The sequence below is a fragment of the Balaenoptera musculus genome, chromosome 9, assembly GCF_009873245.2.
Source record: "Balaenoptera musculus isolate JJ_BM4_2016_0621 chromosome 9, mBalMus1.pri.v3, whole genome shotgun sequence".
Classification (NCBI taxonomy): Eukaryota; Metazoa; Chordata; class Mammalia; order Artiodactyla; family Balaenopteridae; genus Balaenoptera; species Balaenoptera musculus.
The window spans coordinates 66651649-66673168 of NC_045793.1; the positions used below are offsets into that span (position 1 = coordinate 66651649).

Genomic DNA, 21520 nt, shown 5'->3' on the forward strand with positions numbered 1-21520 from the left:
TGAATATACTTTACAGCCTTAATAATACTTCATATACTATCTATTGTATACTGCTTTTATTTAGTGGTATATTATCATCATCACTTCTCATGTAACAAAACATCTTTACAGCATAAATTTTACAGGCTTTATAAGATCTCACTGCATGGCTATTCCATATTTAAGTAACCCTGTAATTCTGTGAAGGGTAGGGTCATACACGTAGACCGTCAGAATAGATTTGGAAGCTGCTTTTCTTTTTTTTTCCCCACGATTCTGATTTGTTTTAGCCATACTATTTATTTTGAAATTTCAAACAATGTTAGTGAAAGATGCCCACCCCTCTCCTCAACTTTGGAAGGCCTGGGCTAATTATGAGGCGTTAAATGATTTAATTAACGTCCCAACAGAAGACATGGACTAAAAGGAGAGGTCAGGGAATGATTTAACCAACGTCGCATTGTTGGACATTTAAGTTATTTAAATGAATGCACTTTGTACTGAAATCTTATTAGAGTTCTCATTTGGTTTAGGATAAATTCCAAAAGGTGGGATTGTGGGGCTAAAGGATGTGAAAATTTTAAGTTTTAATACTCTTGCTACATATTGCCTAACTGCTTGCCAGGAAATGTATGAGTTTATATCTTCACCAACATAGTGTGAGAAGGCTCATTGTCCTACACATGTATGTAATAATTTTAGATATTAAATTGTATGTTTTTGACTTGCATTTCTTACTTTTACATATTTCATATTCTATTGGCCAAACACACCTATCCTGTCAGAACACAGAAATAAATTACTATCACTTTCTTCCTTGGTTACTATGTACCTTGTGGCCGTGATTGTAACAATAGCTTTCATTCATTAAACGTTAAGTTCTCTGCAGGCAATGAGCCTCGTCCATGTTTGACAATTATTCCCAATATCTCATTTAACCCTCAAAACAACTCTGTATTGTTATTTTCATTTTCTCCATGAGATTACCCACCCTTTGAAATGTTAGGGAGAGTAGCCCCAAGTCCCAGCGATGAGCTGAAACATTGGGATTTGAGCGAGGATCTCCCTAAGCACTGGGGGGGAGGAGGGTGACACCACGTGCAAAAACAAAAACAATCAAAACAAAACCACGGCTGTTTCCTTCTAGTAATAAAGAGGTTCCAAGTTAAAATAGATGTGACTTTTCGGCTACCAGACATGTGTCTACCAACCAGTTTATCTCACTTCCCAGCGTCGCGAGTGTCAGGGACCACTTGAAGGGCGTGGACGAAGAGGCTGCTCAGCTCAGGGCTGAAGCAGGCAGTACACGTCTTTCCCCTCTGCAAAGGGAAATAGTCGGACAGGGAAAAACGGAGGGGGGACTAGTATTTTCAAATCTTCCAGTGATAGAGCAGCCAAATTTTACCTCTAAGTCTTGGGAGACCAAGGTAACAAAACAGAGCGCACAAGCACATTTCCGGTTTAGGAAGCTCCCTTCAGAGCTTTAGGAAGGCGGAGGAAGAACGCATGCGTGGTGCACGCTTCCGGGCCACACCTCCTCCTCTCCGGGAGCGCTCTGCGCAGGCTCGGGCGCAGGTTGTAGCAGCGAGGGGCCTCAGCTGTTGAGGTTATTGTGCTGCCCCTCCCCCACCCGTGCCCCGCGGCGACCCAGCGCTGCAGGCCCGTTGCTCTAGCCCCAGCACTCGGGACTGCGGACTCCGTGACCCTGTCTTCGGGCCTGTCCGCGCCGGAGCAACTCGGGACTGCGTAGCATCCCGCATGCCGGTGAGCGACCCGGGACTCGCAGCCTCCAGGTCCCCTTATGGAGCGGGGCCGAGCGGGCGCTCTGGGAAGAGCCGAGTCGGATGAGGAGGTGGAGGAGGGGAGGCTACGGGGCCGCTGGGCACGCGCGGAGACCGGGGAGGCGCTCTGAGCTGGGTTATGGAGGTGTGTCATCACCTTTTATCCGGGCCCAGCTTCCGGCCTAGGGGCTCCGGGCTTCGGCCCTAGCCGGGCGCACGGGAGAGATTCCAGGTCCCCACACCTTGAGTGGCCAGGTGGCCCCTGGTTTTCCTCTTTTTGAGTTTTCTTGCCCGACTGCATGTATTTTATCTTTAACCTTTCCAAAGTAGGCAGGCTGTAACCTGGGTTTTGTTGATGTAGCTTATGAAAGGCGCCGACTTGCTTCGTTCAGAAGATCACGACCCATTTAAATTGGATGGAGTCATGTACTTTTTTTTCCTTTTTCCGTAAGGAGTCTAAAGTTCGGGTTGGTTTTCAGTAAATTACAGGAGTTTGATAAAAATATTGAGCACAGCGGTCTAGCACCTCTTTATAATAAACTAAGGAGTCTCTAGGAATAAAAGTTGTTAAACTTAGCAGTGCTCTGGGGAAAATCCAGTAGGGAGGGCAGGGATGCCCAGTACCTGACGAAGTCTGGCACTTGTCCATTAGCCTTGATGAAACAAACACCAGTACAAGGTCGAAAGTATCAAGGCAACTGTTACGTAAGTATAGAAAGCAGGCCCAGACTGAGAGCCACCTGTTTTTGCCTTGTGTCTTTTCCCTTCTTAAGACATTCCAGTGGGAGGCACCCCATACCTCTGTTAACTGAGATCGTAAAAGGGTGCCGCTGAGGCCCATTGATCCCAGCTTATCTAATATTCCACATAGGCCCCAAGGTCAAAGTGTGTGGGGACAGTGACGTTAATTCACCCCTGAACCACCTGTGACTGGCAGGTATTGGTTTGGCTTGCATGTAATGTCTTCGAGCAAAATCAAGAGAAAATAATGCATTTTTAGGAGTCATAAATCATTTACGTTTTTGAACTTAATGGGCAATGTGTATATAAATTTTTTCAAAATAGTAAAAATCAGCATCTTTATTCATCCTGAAGTTTTCAGTTTGTCTACTAGTCGTATAATTTTTTATCCTGCTGTTTACAGTGTGTTTGGGTGACCCTAACACATGGATGGCATGCCAGTTTTAAAAAGCAAACTTTTCTTCATAGCATAAGATAAATTGAATTATTTTGAGTGTCAGTTTTCCTCATTCACATCAGTTAGAATTTTTTAAAGAAATATGTCTCTTTATATGAATGTCTTTAATAACCTATTTTTAGGAACTGATAAAAAATATATGGTCAAATTTAGAAAGAGAAGGAATGTATTATTTTTAAAAAATAAAAAAGCTTTCCCCCTTTGTTAATTTGTCCTCAGAATATCAACCGATTAGAATATATGACTTTTTAAGTTTTTTTAATCCTTAAAATTGTGACTTTAACTGCACTGTTACTGCATTACCTACCTACGGAGGTTATTTTGATATAGGTACTAGCGCTAATTATTTTTATTTGTCTTTAAATTTATATTTAATTTCCCTCCTGTATTTTTGATACTGTCATCCTAAAATTTTGAAATTTATGTTCTAAATTTTGCTGCTTTGTATTGGTGAATTATAGTCAATATTTTAGAATATTAATTTCATAATTTTAACTCCACCAACTGTTGAATGAAAGAAAAATCTGGAGGTTTGTTTTTTGAGCTGTTTTTTTGTTGCAAATATTTAAATGTTTAAAGCAAGAAATGTGAGGATGAGAAAGATTGGGGATTTTATTTATCACATAGGGGCATGAATTTTAAAAGGCTGAAAAATACTACTTTGATATTTCCTGGTGATACCTAGTTGTAATCTGCCCAAAGCAAATTTGCCTTCAGTGCTAATTGATTTAAAGGTAGAATGTGTTTTTGTTTTACTCTAAGAAGAGTGAAGTCCATGTGTTTCTTTTCAGAGAACTCTGAGAAAGTGGAGACTTTTGTCAAATTTTAATGTTGTTTGAAAGCCCATTCTTATCATAACTCTGATATGATATCATTTCATAATATTTTGTTAGAAAAACACTTTTGAACTCTAGTAAATGGCTCCCTTGTTTCAGACATTATTTTGATTGAGTATAATTCTAATCCAGATAGTGATTTGAACGCTCCCTTGAAGGTTGTTCTAAATTAATTTGATCAGTATAAATATCCTATAATGTTCTTGAGTATACTTCTTGACTGAAGTTTACTGTAAGATTTTTTTTTTTTTTCCTTAGACATGGGAAAGTCTTTTTCTCATTTGCCCTTACATTCAAATAAAGAAGATGCTTATGATGGAGTCACATCAACTGAAAATATGAGGAATGGATTGGTTAATAGTGAAGTCCATAATGAAGATGGAAGAAGTGGAGATGTCTCTCAGTTTCCATATGTGGAATTTACAGGAAGAGATAGTGTCACTTGCCCCACTTGTCAAGGAACAGGAAGAATTCCTAGGGGTATGTGTTATTGCACTGTTTTTTCTTTAAAGAATGATTCCAGGTGTTTGCACAAATACTATAAAATCCGTGGGTCTGAGCACAACCCTATATGTTTTAAAGACTTAGAATTACAGTTAAAACTTCATGTCAGTTATCTTCAGTCAAAAGGACGCGAAGAAACAAAGATTTTAATTAGGGTCCTAAAGCAATAATGAAAACCACTCTTCTACCTCCACTATCTTTTCTTTCCCACCTGCAATTATAGCAGATATGCACCATCTCTTGACTGTAAACTTTTAGTCCTGTTTGGCATCAGTAGAAGTCATATCACAGTCACCTTGCCATATTGAGTGTTAGGAGCAATTTAAGTAATGTGGTGACCTAATATTTTTGATTTGTTATTTAAAGAATAATAATAAGATGGTCATGCACTAATTAGTTATTTTTTAAAGGATCTACATGAAGAGGGATGGTATATGAAGATGAGCCATATAGGGAAAAAAAATCAGTTTGTGGCATGTCATAGGGGAAGTCAGTAGGGAGTAATCTCCATCTGCTGTTTGTAGGCTACTTTAGTAGCAATGGCAATAAGTAGCAATAGTAAAAGTACCTTGTACTATTCTCATTTTCTGCTTGGTTGAAGTTGTTATTTGACCTTGGAGAGACCCTGAGGGGAGGACAAAATGACAATATAAGGCTTTATCTTTGCAGAGGTAGTAGGTGTTTGAGAATAAAAGGATTATTGTAGTTAAAGGTATTAATGCACCAGGCTGGGGGCAGGGGGAGGGCTGGAGTCTCATTTTTGCAATCTGGATACTATATTTTTGAGGTATAGCTAGTAGGCATTTTTAGCAGCCTGGATGTGCATTGTGGATAGTAAGATTGAGGAGGAATTCAGAGGTATTTTTTGTCTGAGCAACTGGAAGAACGGAGTAGCCATTTATTAAAATGGAGAAAAGAAGGTTTGAGTGTATGTGTCAGGTGAGAGATCAGGAGCTCAGTTTTAGATATGTACGTTTGGAGATGCATATTTGACACCTAAGTGGATACGTTCAATAGGAAGTTAGTTATAATAAGGGCCTGGAATTCAGATGCAAGGCCTAGGCTGGAGTCATCAGTGTATAGATGATACTTTAGGTGAGTTGGATGAGAGCACCAAGGTTGTCAGTGTGAATAGAAAACGGAAGAGACTTTAGCACTGAACCTTGGGACATTGCAACATTTTGGGTCAGTGACATGAGAAAGAATTAGCAAAGGACACTAAAAAGAGCAGCTAGAGTAGAAGTAGGAAATCCCTTTATCTGTGGTGTCCTAGAAGATAAATGAAGAAGATGTACTCCTTGGTAGAGGAGAGATTGATCAACTATGTTAGACCTGATCAAGTAATGTGAGGACTGAGAACTGGCCATGGGATTTGGTGATTTAGAGGCTACCTTTAAAAGAGCAGTTTTGCTGGCCTGCAAAAGAATGTATAGCATGTGTAGAGTAGGATCAAGAGTGCATAGAAGGAGCAAAATTATAGTCAGAAAATAGCTTTTTTGAGGAGTTTTGCTGTTTTAGAGGAAAAGGAGAGAAGAGGTGGTAGCTAGAGGGGGCTATAAATCAGGAGAATTTTTTAAAGATGGAATGAATAATATGTTTGTATGCTGATGAGATTTTTCCATAGAGAAAACATTGATAATGCAGGCAACAGAGGACAATTATTAGATCTGGTGCACAAGTGCAGAGGGCTGCTCCTCCAGAGGAGCATGGGCAATTTGCTCCTAGCAGTAGAAGGGAAGGTAGAGTATATGGACGCAGAGGCAGGTGGGTAGGTGGGTAGATGTGGTGGTAGCTTGTGGAAGTTCTCTTTGCCACATCATGAGCTGAGAGTAAGGATAGGGGAGAAGATATTGGAGGTTTGAAGAGAAAGCGGAAGTTATGAAATTGTAGTTTGGGAGAGTCAGATTAAGAGTATGCACTTTTTTTTTGGGCCATGCCACACGGCTTGCGGGATCCCTGACCAGGGATCGCATCCGGCCCTACGGCAGTGAAAGTACAGAGTCCTAACCACTGGAATACCAGGGAATTCCCCAGATTGAGAGTATGAACTAGAGAAATATAGGTGGCATTATTAAGGGCCACTTGAGATAGTAATCTAAATGAGACTAGTGAGCATAGTTGTTTGTTTTTCTTTATCTACTTTTAGCTGTGTGGATATAGGCATAGTAGCCAAAGCGTTGGTTTTAACCAGTTGCAGTTTAGACAGATGAATACCACCAAACAAGATAGGATATGTACACACACACACACACACACAGATACATATTGTATATATTATTTATATGTGGGTATGGTAGGGGGAGTGTAGATGAGGGGAGACTTGTGGAGGGAGCAGGGAGGAATAATGAAAGTATTATGGAAAGCTTTAAAAGAGAACTTGACTGTGGTGCTTTGATAGTTAATACAAAGAGCCAAGTTGTGATAAGATTGGAAAATGGGCATTTAAAAGTCCATTTATCCATTAAAGCATATGGATAATGCTCAACCCAAGAAAGAAATGCTGAATTTTGAAGTGACTTAATGTGGAGAGGGGTGTGACCTGAAAGAGTCCTGGAAGACTGTGTATAAATAGGGGTTCTTGGAGCATGAGACTTAATATGTGTCAGTTTTGGTTTTCAGGGGAGATAGTGTAGGAACCTCTGCAGTTATAGGGGTTTCAGGACAGCGGTAACAATATGTTTCTTCTGCTCTCATTCAGATAATCAAATTGAAGTCTTAATGGAAAACTGTGGGGAATAGAAAACTGATTGGGTGAAGGAAGGCCTGGTAAATCCAGATCCTCTGAAAGCTGGGACTTTTTAGATTTTTTTTCTCTGGAAGAAAGAGTTACTCTTTCTCATTCTTTATAATATTTTTATTAGCTAGAAATCTAGGTATGAAAAAACACAATATCTGCTTTGGAACTCAGCTGCTACTGGATAATTTTTGAAGATGTTGAGAGCAGTTTACTAAAGGAATGAGATGAGAACCAGATAGTATTCTGGTCTTTCCAAACCAGACTTTGATGAGGAACCACTATATTTTTAATTAATCATGTTAATAAATTTCTAAATCTAATTCTTTTACTTTCAGGACAAGAAAACCAACTGGTGGCATTAATTCCGTACAGTGATCAGAGATTAAGGCCAAGAAGAACGTAAGTGATTATAAGAAAATGGCAGGGGTTTTTTTTGTATTTTTTGCTTTTTACATTATGTATAAGTAAATATTTTAATTAAAACTATTCAAAGGAAAAATGCTATCAGGTTCTTAAGTTATACCATCATATACTTTATGTCATTAAATAAAAAAAGGATTCCTGATTGTGGTAAGTTCTTGAAAAGTACTTGAGAGAAATGGTGTAGAACACAAGCCAAGGAAATTGAGCATAAATGTAATTGGAGTCCCTGAAGAAAATCAAAGGAGGCAAACTGAACAAATAGCAAACATTTAATTCAAGATCACTTCCCTGAAGTAAAGCAATACGTGAATCTACATATTGAAAAGACAAGGACTTCCCTGGTGGCCCAGTGGCTAAGTCTTCGTGCCCCCCATGCAGGGGGCCCGGGTTTGATCCCCGGTCAGGGAGCTAGATCCCGCATGAGGCAAGAAGATCCTGTGTGCCACAACTAAGACCCGGCACAGCCAAATAAATAAGTAAATATTTTTTTAAAAAATTAAAAAAAAGAAAAGACAGACCATAATTTTGGAAATAATCAACCCTTCTTAGTGAAATTACTGGACTTCAAAGGTAAGAACAAAAGACTGAAAAGCCCCTTTGAGCATCCAAGCAAAGGATCAATTAATTTATAAGGCATAGAAAATCAGACTGGCATGTTACTTCTTGACCACAGTGCTTTAAATACATAAGCAGTAGAACAGCATGTCTAAGTCTTCATGGAAAGAAAATGAACCCAGGAGTTTATAGTCAGTCTGACCCTTTATTATGTAATATATAGACAGTTACGAATGTGCAAGAAATTAGGGTTAATTTCCTAACCTTAACAAGCAGAGGGAATAGCACCTGAAAGGGCCAGAGGAGTGGTCCAGCCTTCAGATGTATGGCTAAAGTAAACAGTGCTGTGGGAAAGTGGTAGAGATGAGGCTAGAGAAAATAACAAGGACCAGATCCTGGCACCTGTAGTAAGCTAAGAAATCTGAGAACTTATAGGAAGCTCCTCAAGAATTTTTAGGAGTTTCAGATTTTTAATAAAAAACAGTAACTCTCAATATGTAGTAAAATTATAATATTTTGGGAAAACTGTGGTTCTTTGTAAGTTGGAGTTGTGATGAGGTAGCCAAGAAATTCTTAATTGCTTTTGTCTCCATACTTTAGCTATGTCATTTAATCCTCGAAACAAACCTACAGGTTTTAAAATGGAGGAAAAGAGTAAATTACCTAAAATACTGCAAATATGAAATGGCAGATATAGAATTGTAACTTTAGTCCAAATAAACCACACAACCTTCATAACTTCATCAGTACTGTATACTTTGCAGGATTCTGTTACTGTCCCTAGAGCCATAAGAAAAATTATTACTGATGAGTTTTGTAATGGAGATCTATGTACTTCATCAGTGAACTAGCCAATTTTTCAATTTGGTATGAAATACTGAGAGGAATGTTATTTTATTGTCCCACCAGGTTCAGTAATATTTGTTATGGCTATAAGCTTTGGGTACAAAGTAATTTAGAATACTGATTCATATATTCACACCTAGAGCTGACTTACAGGCCCTAGGTACCAGAGCGTGGTGGGCTCACCTGCCTGTGAGAAATAAAAACACTAAAGTGTAAAAAAATCCAACAAAGTTCACATTTTTATCATGATTTTTAAACTCTTTTTATACCTTTTTAAGGTGTTTTGGTGTATAATGGGTACTATAAGTGTGTGTTTAAACTACCTATTAGGTAATCCAGCAGTGATCACCACCCTACTCAGGTTGGAAGTCCAGAGTGAGTGAGTGGGAACTTCTCCCTTTGCTCCAGACAGCAGTATAGGTCAAGTAGTAGTGATTTAGTGAATTCTTGTTTGTTTTATTTTGGTTTATTTTGTTTTTTGTTTTTTTTAATTAATTTTTTTTGGCTGTGTTGGGTCTTCGTTTCTGTGCGAGGGCTTTCTCTAGTTGTGGCAAGCGGGGGCCACTCTTCATCGCGGTGCGTGGGCCTCTCACTATCGCGGCCTCTCGTTGCGGAGCACAGGCTCCAGACGCGCAGGCTCAGTAGTTGTGGCTCACAGGCCCAGTCGCTCCGCGACATGTGGAATCTTCCGAGACCAGGGCTTGAACCCGTGTCCCCTGCATTGGCAGGCAGATTCTCAACCACTGCGCCGCCAGGGAAGCCCTTTATTTTGTTTTTTGATAAACCATTTTGCGCTCTTTTCTTAACTTCGGCAACTTAAAATACTCAGAAACATTTATAAAACATCTGCAAGAGGTACTTGAAATAACTGTTGTGAGGGATAAGATGAGATCCATCAGGGCGTTTAGGTACAAATCTCTCTTTAGGGAAGAGAGGATGGAGGAAAGGATAAAGCAAGAATTTTTTGGATGGCTAGAATATAAGGAAAAGATAAAGTAAGTGACATGCAAGACAGAAAAAGAAACCAAAAGAAGGGTGCTATGGGCTTTGACAGAGTGCTGTTTATTGGAGAAACCAGGGAAATTCTTTCGTCCCTGAGTGTCCATGGGGAGATTGCTTCCAGGAGCCCTCGCATATACCAAAATCTGCTGATGCTCAAGTCCCTCATATAAAATGGCATAGTACAGTCGACCCTCCACATCTGAGGTTTCAAATCTGTGGATTCAACCAACCATAGAGGGAAATTTTGATCCATGGTTGGTTGAATTCAGGGATTCGAAACCCACAAATACTGGAGGGCCGACTGCAGTGTCTTGAAACTCTAGTTTTGATGGTAAACTTAAAGATAAGAGGCAGTTTTCATCTATGGAAATAAAGAGTGAGAGATGGAAGAGAAACACTTCCATCTGGGAGGCAGATGAATAGCAAAGTCACGGGAGTTTTTTTTTTTTTCCTTGTCTTATCTCTGCATAATAATATCCCCTTTCTTGATTTTAAAGAAACAGTTTAACAGCATCTTCAAAGCAGACATGATTAATGTAAACAATATTTTTAAAAAGGAGTACAGGGACTTCCCTGGTGGCGCAGTGGTTAAGAATCTTCCTGCCAATGCAGGAGACACGGGTTCGAGCCCTGGTCCGGGAAGATCCCACATGCTGCGGAGCAACTAAGCCCGTGCGCCACAACTACTGAACCTGTGCTCTAGAGCCTGTGAGCCACAACTACTGAGCACGCATGCTGCAACTACTGAAGCCTGTGCGCCTAAAGCCCGTGCTCCGCAACAAGAGAAGCCACTGCAATGAGAAGCCCGTGCACCACAAAGAAGAGTAGCCCCCCCTCACCGCAGCTAGAGAAAGCCCATGCGCAGCAACGAAGACCCAATGCAGCCAAAAATAAATAAATAAATAAATTTTAAAAATAAATAAATTAAAAAATAAATAAAAAGGAGTACATAAATACTTTCAGATGAGGAGACTCAAAACGGACTTAGTGAGACTGATGAAGCATATGGTTATGTCATTACATTTTTAAGGGCTTCATAGGTGGTTCTGACGAGCAGTCACCTTAGGGAATCATATAATGGTAAAACTCAATGTGAAAATTCTGTTTCAGTGAATTCATCAGGGAATCTTGAAATCTATACTTTTATAAAGCTCCCCAGCTTGATTCTAATGAGCAGCCTGGTTTGGGAATCACCACAGTAAATGTTCTATCTATAATAAGCCTGAAATCCTAGTCTCCAAAAAGGTAAATATGTCTTTTAAGGAGACCATTTTAACACTTAATATATTCATAACTAACCCTGTTCAATACTTTTATAATGTAAAAAGTTGATAAAATCATACATCTTTTCCTGCTGGTATAAAAGGGGAAAAATTCAAAATGAAAATGTCTTCTCTAAATGTTTCATTATGTAATTTTTGATGCATGTATATTTAAATATTCCATTTTCCTTTTCAGAAAACTGTATGTGATGGCTTCTGTGTCTGTCTGTCTGCTTCTTTCTGGACTGGCTGTGTTTTTCCTTTTCCCTCGCTCTATCGACGTGAAATACATTGGTGTAAAATCGGCATACGTCAGTTATGATGTTCAAAAGCATACAATATATTTAAATATCACGGTAAGTACATATTTATATTAAAAACATTTGACTTCATTCTTTTATCATGTTAAGCAGCACCTTTGTCCTTATTGAGAGAACATTAAAGGTAACACTCAGTTTTCTTTCTGTATGTCTGCTGTATTGACCTTTTCTGTCATTTCTGATTGTGCTGAAAATGGCAAATTCTGTGTATAGAGAATCATTTAGCATTTGAAGATGCCTTTGGGAGGGTAAAATAAACAAAACAGTTAATTACTGGGAAAAAAGTAATTACAGTCTATTTACTTTTCAGCATTTGACTGAATAGCTTCTAGCCAGACATTAACATAGTTAGTTCAATAGATGTTATACATGTAACATTTTCATTTCCTTGTGTTTTGTGAAAGACAATTTTTGCCATCTTTAACAGACCATTCCTTTGTTTTAAAAGGTAGAGAACAAGTGACTGTTTGATTTCTCTTGCAAATTAGTATGTGTGAAAATTTGTGTTTTTCAGGACAGTGGTTTTTAGGACTCTACAGCCTTCCCACACTTGAAAACAAACAAACAAACACCTCAGAGAAGGTCTTGTACCTGTTTTACATGTTAACATTTATTTGAAAAAAGCATGGTTTGCAAACCACCGCATTATTAAAAAGGAATATATATATTGCTTCAGGCTTTAAGGTACATCTGTGTGGCAGTGATTTGTTTGGAAGAGTGATATTGGACTTCAGTTGGTTTTCCTCAAAGAAGTGGTTGGTATGCTTGAGGTTGAGGTAGAGATGCCTGTGGTGCTGGTTGGGAGGAGGGGGATTTAGAGGGACAGGAAGTGAAAGGGAATGTGTGTTAAAGTGGAATTACTACTTAATTATAGGAAAAAAAGAACGCCCATGAATTCATTTATCCTCATGGCGTACTGTCAAACGTTGTCAACCTTTAAAAAACACACACACAAATTTTAAAAACCCTGGGAATTCCCTGGCAGTCCAGTGGTTAGGACTCTGCACTTTCACTACTGAGGGCCCAGGTTCCATCCCTGGTCGGGGAACTAAGATCCCTGAGATCCCATAAGCTGGGACTTCCCTGGTGGTCCAGTGGGTAAGACTCTGCGCTCCCAATGCAGAAGGGGCCCGGGTTTGATCCCTGGTCAGGGAACTAGATCCCGCATGCATGCCACAGCTAAGAAGTCCACATGCTTTGGGGCTTCCCTGGTGGCGCAGTGGTTGAGAGTCTGCCTGCTAATGCAGGGGGCACAGGCTCGAGCGCTGGTCTGGGAAGATCCCACGTGCCGCGGAGTGGCCGGGCCCGTGAGCCACAACTGCTGAGCCTGCGCGCCTGGAGCCTGTGCTCCGCAACAAGAGAGGCAACGATAGCGAGGGGCCCACGCACCGCGATGAAGAGTGGCCCCCGCTTGCCGCAACTGGAGAAAGCCCTCGCACAGAAACGAAGACCCAACACAGCCAAAAATAAATAAATAAATAAATTAATTAATTAAAAAAAAAAAAAAAGAAGTCCACATGCTGCCACTAAGAAGCCTGCATGCCGCAACTAAAGATCCCACATGCCGCAACGAAGACCTGGTGCAGCCTAAGTAAATAAATATTTTTAAAAAAAAGATCCCACAAGCTACACTGCGTGGCTGAAAAAAAAAACTATATACGTGGAAGAAATATATATGCATAAAACATAACACAGTACTAATTGTAAATCATTTCCTATCATTGGGGAATTATTGTTGGGTACTTTTCCACTTTAACAGCCATTTGGAAAAAGGAACAAATTTTCCCTTTTTGTGTGGTGTTTAAAACAATGGCCCGATATTTTTGGGCAACCTCCGGAGCCTGTTTTAGTATCAGATAACTGTAAATTTATAATGAAAAATAATAAAATCCATGTGGTGGTCCCTTTTAGATACCAGAAAGTATATTTAAATGTAAATATCTTACTTTATTTTAAATAATTATTCAGGAATTCCCACATTTTGGGGTACTAGTACTTGACTAAATTGAGAAAGTGTGAACATTAAATAGGAAATAGGTTTATTATATAGATAAACATTAGGTTTAACTGGATGACAGATACAAAGCTGAGATTTCTGTAGGTTTTCTATCAGTATTTTGAAAAATGTAATTATATAGTATTACTTTTGTTTCTTAAAATGAGTAGTATATATTACTACTCTTACTCTTTTTTAGTAGTATTTATTGTCTTTCTACTTACGAATATGTTTAATTATCAATAAAAGACATTTGAAAAATACCGTAACGTATATCTTTACTTCTATCTAGGCCTGACTATTAACACGTAGTCTGCCCTCCATATCCACCAGTTCTGCATCCATGGATTCAATCAACCTGATGGAAAATTTTTCTTTTTTAATTCAGAAGAATTTTTTTTTATAAATTTATTTGTGGGTTTTTTTTGTTTTTTTGTTTTTTGGCTCTGTTGGGTCTTCATTGCTATGCACAGGCTTTCTCTAGTTGCGGCGAGCAAGGGCTACTCTTCATTGCGGTGTATGGGCTTCTCATTGTGTTGGCTTCTCTTGTTGCGGAGCACGGACTCTAGGCACACGGGCTTCAGTAGTTGTGGCATGCGGGTTCTAGAGCACAGGCTCAGTGGTTGTGGCACATGGGCTTAGTTGCTCCGTGGCATGTGGGATCTTCCCGGGCCAGGGATTGAACCCACGTCCTCTGCCTTGGCAGGTGGATTCTTAACCACTGCGCCACCAGGGAAGCCCTATCTGTTATTTCTTGATTTAACATTTTTCTTTTTTATTTCGTTGACTATTTTCTAAAGTAATTTGAAACAGTTGTTTTAAGTTAGAATTGCAAAAGTTGGCCCCAGCTGTTAGTTAAGTATAGAAATGATACAACTGCATTTCTTTCCAACCAGTTTTGAATCGATCCCATTTTTTCTCAAAAGTGACCTGCTAGAAGTCTCTACTCATGAAGTTAAAATACCAATTTTTTTTAAATGGAAAGTTTATTTAAAGTTGTGTTTAACATTTTAAAAGGTTGTCTTTGTATTTAATAGAATCGGAAGTAGCTTAGTCTGTGAAGATGTACGTGTTAACATTTAGAAAAATTTAGATGAAATTTTAGAATGTTTTTTATTGAATTTTTGCTAAGGCCACAAATACATTTTCTAACATTCATTTTTCTGTATTCTTGTACTATACATTTTCTGGGCCTACTTTTTAAAAGTATGTGTTCATTGTAGGCCTTTTATATACATAGTACTCATGCATAAAACCAAATAATTGGTTCATTGAATGTTCTTTGACATTTTTGGTGGTACTTTCTTTCCTCCTAATAAATTAAGCATAGCCACAGCTGGAGAGTCATCTTCTGTATTAATTTTGATTCATGTTATGCTTATTCTAAGATAACCTGTACATTTTGTGCCTCCTTTCTTTTTCAGAACACACTAAATATAACGAACAATAACTATTATTCTGTTGAAGTTGAAAACATCACTGCACAAGTTCAGTTTTCAAAAACAGTTATTGGAAAGGCACGCTTAAACAACATTACCAATATTGGTCCACTGGATATGAAACAGGTAAGCTTCATTCATGAAATACTTTGGAGGAGTTAAATGAGTCTCAACTTTGTGTATCATATTAACTTGAGGGAGATGGGGGATTTCCTAAAGACCTAGACTTTGAAAAGTATCCCATACATGTGTAAGAGAAAGTCCTAGAATCAAACCCATAAAGGGAGAAATTTCCAAACTCTTTGAAGTTATAAAATGTATCTGAAATACTTGATGTTTTGATCCTGTTCTCTATTGATTTATTTTTTTTTGCCCTTCAGATTGATTATACAGTACCTACTATCATAGCAGAGGAAATGAGTTATATGTAGTAAGTTCTGATTTTTAATTATTTTCTCTCATTAAATTATAAAGAATAAGTGTGTGTAGGTGTGAATATATATATATGTTTAATTTCCCATCATCTTAGAAGTGACAAGACCACATTTTGGAATATTCCTTCCAGCCTCTGATCATCTCTGTTCTTCTCTTCTCCCTTTTCAACACGTATAACATTAATGTATATATACGTATACACATAATTTTTTTTTCAGAATTAGGATCATATACACCATGGCACTTTTTATTTACTATGTTATGAGAATCATAATCTCACATATTCTAGTATTTGTTTCTGTTTTAGTATAGGAGGACTAAAATTGCTAATGATGTTTAGAACTCTATTGCTGGTTTGAAGTTGTAAAGGTTTTAAATTAGGTCTAAATGATTATTAGCTCTTGTTAAGTAAAAAATAGTGATAAATTTTTATCATCTTTTCATATCAGCCTGATTCTGCGTAACTAATAAACTGGTTACCAAAATTTCAAAAGGTAAACAAAAAGAAATAATAAGTAGACAACTCTGTAACTGCTGTAGTATGAAGGCATAGAATAAGAAGCCATGAAAATATTAATCATCATTTGAGATACAGAAAATGCTCAACCATTAAATGCTTATTTATTATATCTTAATAGTATTTCTGTTAGCTTTAACATAGGAAGAGGAACTGTAATTAAACTATTTTAAATTTATAATGTCATAGTTTGTATTTATTCACATTGTTTTTTCTTTAACAGTGATTTCTGTACACTGATATCCATCAAAGTGCATAACATAGTACTCATGATGCAGTAAGTACGGATTTTTTTTTGAAAGATTCTTTGTTTAAAAACTTCAGATGTATAACATTGGCTTAGAGTATACACATCTTTATAAATGCTGTCTCATTTGGGTTTTAAGCCTTACAGGAGTGCAATGAGGTGACGTAAATAGTGCAATGAGGTGAAGTAAATAGTATCCCGCTTTACACATGAGGAAATGGGAGCTCAGAGAAGTAGTGAGGGATCACACAGCTGCTAAATAGTGAATCTGGACCTTGCAAGAACTTGGGAAAATGGTAGAAATTGGGATAGAAGGATGAGCTCAATACCCAATTCCTTGCTGCCTGTGGTAAAGGCAGTAACAGTAGTGAAGACCAGTAATGTTACTGGTTTGCAAATTGGGTGTTATCCTAAGCCATGAAAACATTGTAGGTTATAGGTTGGGTATTTGGGCCATTAGCTAACATTTGATTAACCTTTTCCTCTGATGAGAGAACTGTGTGATTATTTTTAAGAGTGCAGTGAACTAAATATATTTTTAATTAAAGATAGGTGTTTTGAAAAAATACATTTTTGTATATAATTATTTTTGGATAGGGCTTTCTCAGCCAGCATTCCTGTTGTCTGTTGGGGAAATATTCCCTAAGAGGCCCATGTCCACAATATTAAGTTATCATTAATCAAATAATTTCTCCCTGGAGAGAATTTTGATATATAAAGTGTTCTCACTTTAGAAAGCTTCTTTATATATAACTATTCAGTGTTTCTCCCCATTTATTTTATTTTTAGAGTTACTGTAACAACAACTTACTTTGGACACTCAGAACAGATATCCCAGGAGAGGTACCAGTACGTTGATTGTGGAAGGAACACAACTTATCAGTTGGGGCAGTCTGAATATCTAAATGTACTTCAGCCACAACAGTGAAAACTGAGAGATGCACCTGGAGAAGAAATACCTATTGATATTTTCCAAACTCTGAAGGATGAGGTACTTACTTCCTGATAGGAGATCTTAAATTGAACAACCTAAAGTTTACACTTCTGTTTTAAAAGTAGAGCTAAGAGTATGTGGACTTGTAGGTTATTACAACTCTCTACTCTGTGTTCATGGTATTTGTACCAGGATCTTTTACTTGAATCTAAATTTACTGATTGGTTTTCTTTGCTCCTGGTCCCCAAAGGGGAAAACTAAGACTTCTCCTACAGGATAATAAATAATTATTTAAAATTCATAGCTCTAATCACTACTGAAAACATAATTGATGATTTGTGATGAACATAATTTGAGAAACTTTATTTCTGAATGTTTTTATAGAAAATTACTGTGGGCCTATTCATGAAGACATTTAAAGAGTAACCTTTTTTTTCCTGTTTTATAAATTCCCATTGCTACTTGGTAGTATTTCAGCTATATGCTATTTTAGCTTTTAGCTAAATGTTTTTATTTTTTCATTTTGAAATCCTACTCATTTGCATGTTTTTGTCAGTCTTACTTCAAGCTATTGCTTGCATAACACTTAATAAACCAAAATAATCTTTGCAAAATTCTGTACCTAAAATTTTTAAAAACCCCTAAGTAATGTGTTTCACATGTCTTTCCATGTTAGTTATAGTTGTATGAAATTTTTATGTAATCTTCAAACATAATCATTTAATGTACAGTATTGTAAATAAATTCTGCATGGCTTTTATGTAGCTTTAACAAATGTCAAATAAAGTGGTACAGATTTAAAATATAGTAAGTTGCTCATAAAAATTTTTAAAAAAAGGAAAATGATATTCAGAAACCTCTAGAATGTATGTTTCCAATTACATATTAGATCAGGCATAACATAGATTTGAAATAAAATATTTTGATGCTCCACTTTTTTTAATGTTGCTTTTCATACTAAAGAATTATGAATACACTTACTTTTCACAACTGTTAGGTACCCAAATCATCAATTTTATGAATGTTTCAGAGGAGGAAGTTATTTCTTTGGTAAAATTATCCAAGAAATCCTGTTATTAAATTACGGTGGCTATAGCAAAATAAAACCTATATTATGCTTTTAAAAATTTAATTACTTTGCACATCATGGATATCATGCCCCTAGCAGTTACATTTTTAAAGGTTTCTACTTTTAGTTTGGATTTTATTTAAAATTGTTTTCAAGTGTAAATTATTGACTTATTCACTTTGCTATTTTATATTTTTAATACCATTTTGCATTTGGGCTTTTTGCCTTTTTGCTTACCACGTTCTGAGTACCTTTTAAATACCTACCACTGAGCATAGGGGCTGACTGTGATACCAAAAACAGTAAGTGGCTTGAGAGTAGTTTCTTATGTTCCTTAGTGACAGAGATCAGGTTACCCCTCTCCCTACTCCCAAAGTGCCTAACATGGGTCTGAAACATTCTTATTTATAAGTCTGACTCTCTCAACTATAGAACATGAGCTTTATTTAATTAGTTAGAGCTAATGAAGCCCTCCTTTCTGCCTTTAAACCTACTCAGGTTTCCCCTTACGTAGCTTTCATATTACTCTCTCTTAAGTTTTCCTCAGTGAACATTTAAATGGGTGAAATGCACTAACTTCTTTTTTTTTTTTAAACTACTTAGTCTTCCCTTAATCCATTGCTAACTCATCCATCCTTACTATTAAACTAAAATCACCCCTTTAAATTTATTATGGATTTTGTAGTCCAACCCAATCTTTAATATTTTTTCTATGTTTTTTGACTACTCCCCTACTCCTTGAAATTGCACTTTTCTAATGTGTGTGTTCTATTTGTATTTTTCATATCATTCTCATTTCATTTTTTCTCATTCTCCTATCTTTTGATATCTTTTAATGAGTAGTATCCAGACCCTCTTCTGCCTCAAAATTTCTACTCCTGTATCTTCAACAATCACCTATATTAGGGCTTCCAGCTCTGTTTCTACATACCTGACCAGTAACCTATCTAGTTTCTCATTTAGCTAATGACTTAGAGATAACAGTATTTCAGTGACTGTGTAAAAATCAAACAATGTTAAAAATTTTTTTATCATGTTTTGTTCTCACCTGCCCTTATGTCCCATTTCTTCAAAATCATCCTTCAGATATGCCTCCTTCAAAAATCAATCCTGATTTATTTTCCTGCTTTGTATCTTTTAACCTCGGAAAACTATATAGTGTAAATTAAATGGACTTTTCTGTTGATGTGTAGCTTTAATATCCTTTTAGAGTGCATGCAGAGTATCTGCTGAAGAGTCAGAAAAGTGAGAGAACATTTGCTTTTACTGACTTAGTTTTGAATTTTTTTATTCATTCTTTAAATTAAAAACTCTTTATTACACCTACTTTCTGTGGAGTTCAAGTGAGAAAAAAACTGGAATTTAAAATAAGTTAAAAAAAAAACAGTAGTAGAAAAATAAAGATCACCTGTGACTACTTTCAAAGAGGGTTAAGTAACTGCCAGAAGAACCCTAGAGCAAAGCAGGCTGTAAATTAACAAAACTACAAAAGCACATTAAGGTGAAGCAGACTTATAGCCATTAAAAAAAAAATCTGGAAAGGATGGATGAGGCTTTAACTTTTCTTAGGTCATTGTCCAGTGCAGTTTCTTATGTGGTAATAGGATTTTTTAAAAACGGCTCTCAGGCCTTATTCAGAAGACGTGGTAAAGATGTTACGATTTTTTTTTTCTGATAATTCCAAGAATAAATTTCTCGTAAATTGCACCTTAAATAGACTGGTCATTCTAACCAAATCTAATACGTAACCAGCCTACATGTTTTCATATTACATTTATATAGCACTGTGCCCTTTCAGAATTCTTTCATATGTTTTTCTCATATCATTTGCCATAGTCCTGTGAGTCAGAAAAGGAGGGTAGTAGGATCCTCCTCTTTTAGAAAAGGAAAAAGAGGCATGGAGAAGTTGAGGGACTTGCTGAAGATCTCATATTTAGTAAATAGTTTAACTGAGGCCAGACCTAGTTTTCCTGTCACCCATATCTGTGCTCTGTCACTTAAAATGCCCATTGGAAAGCCCTGTTGACTCAGGTTAGTATAAATAAAAATTAGAGAAAACGTTCACGTAGGTAATGGTGACAATCAGAATAATACTGATGGACTAAGATTTTGGGTATCTTGAAACTGGTACCTTAAATGTTTTAAATGGGAAATGTAAAATATTTTGGAGCATGATCTGTAGATTAATTTTCTGTTAAAATTTAGTACTCTGTGATCATTCCAGTAAAGATAATAGATATGTTTCAGAGTAGACTAATTATAAATAATAGAGATTAGTGGATTGAGATTTGAAACAGTTAACAGTTTGAAAATAAGAGATAACAGATAAACTGCTTGAAATGTCTAACCATCTTTACTGTACTACATAACATGTAAATGGCTGTGGTTTTATTTGTGTTCATTTTTTCCATGTTTTTGTTTGTTTAAGCCAATGAGGTAATTATTTTCTCTAAGAATTCATGACAAGAAAATAAAATTCACTTCAGATCTTCTGAATTGTAGTCTGGGAATAACACAGTGTGGTGTTCAAATAGATAGGAAGTGACTGCCAAAACATGATAAAAGTAACTTAGGAGACTTCAAACATCAGCCTAATGAATCATTTGTGGTTCTTAGCCTTATCATTATTGCAGTATAATTCTGGATGTTTAATTGGAGGACATGTCCCCAACTTTCTCTCATGCCATTTTGTTTGTTTTTTAAAAGTTTTAAAATAATTCTTTGTATAATGACTATATCTTATTTAAGAAAATGGTTTGTTAGGTACTTGACCCCAAAGTCACTGCTCAGTATAGCTAATATTTATTGGTTACTTACTGTGTCACATACTGTACTGTACTAACCTTTCATGTGCATTATCTTATTATCCCTCAGAAGAGTTCTTTAAGGTAGTTACTGTCATTGGCCCCCCATTTTATCTCTGAGGAAATTGAGTTTTAGAGAAGTTAAGAAGTATGTATAAGTTGGAAAGTGGCAGATTAGAGATTCAAAACAGGTCTGTTTGACTCAAGCATCATTGTTCTTAAAATAAGCATATTTTCTTTCTAGCCTTTGAAAATGTTTTAGTCATAAAAATGTATTGGATATTGCACTTAATATAGAAGACTGAGGTTTTTGATAGTATTTTGAAGAATACTATTAAGATGCTTTATTATTTTGTAGATCTTTAATATAAAAATGTTTATCTTTTTTTAGCTATTAATACTTATCTGTTAGATGGATTTTTTCTTTATAAAAGATATAAAAATTTAAATTTACAAATATATATCAGGCTTCCTCGATAAGCAGTATGAATTGAATTTCAAGTTATTAGGTTGTAAGCCAAAGGTTACTCACCAGAATGTCATGATTTTTAGCTCATAACATCTGGAAACAGTAACTACTTGGCTCAAATACATCTAAGAAGAATTAATTTTATTTCTCTCTCTTTTTGGTAATAT

The 21520-nt window shown here is 36.7% G+C and overlaps 1 protein-coding gene across 2 annotated transcripts; it reads left to right on the forward strand.

Moving 5' to 3' along the window:
• The first annotated feature begins 1519 nt into the window (after positions 1–1519).
• On the forward strand, positions 1520–19470 carry TMEM106B (transmembrane protein 106B). 2 transcript variants are annotated; one of them, XM_036863654.1, is made up of 8 exons: positions 1520–1743; positions 4053–4274; positions 7371–7434; positions 11320–11479; positions 14864–15004; positions 15259–15308; positions 16054–16107; positions 16867–19470. In XM_036863654.1, the coding sequence occupies exons 2-8, from the start codon at positions 4055–4057 to the stop codon at positions 17003–17005; spliced, it is 828 nt and encodes a 275-aa protein (XP_036719549.1). In that variant the 5' UTR covers positions 1520–1743; positions 4053–4054; the 3' UTR covers positions 17006–19470. The 2 variants fall into 2 exon arrangements, with proteins under 2 accessions (XP_036719549.1, XP_036719551.1); XM_036863656.1 differs by lacking the exon at positions 1520–1743 and adding an exon at positions 1980–2465.
• Positions 19471–21520: the final 2050 nt, after the last annotated feature.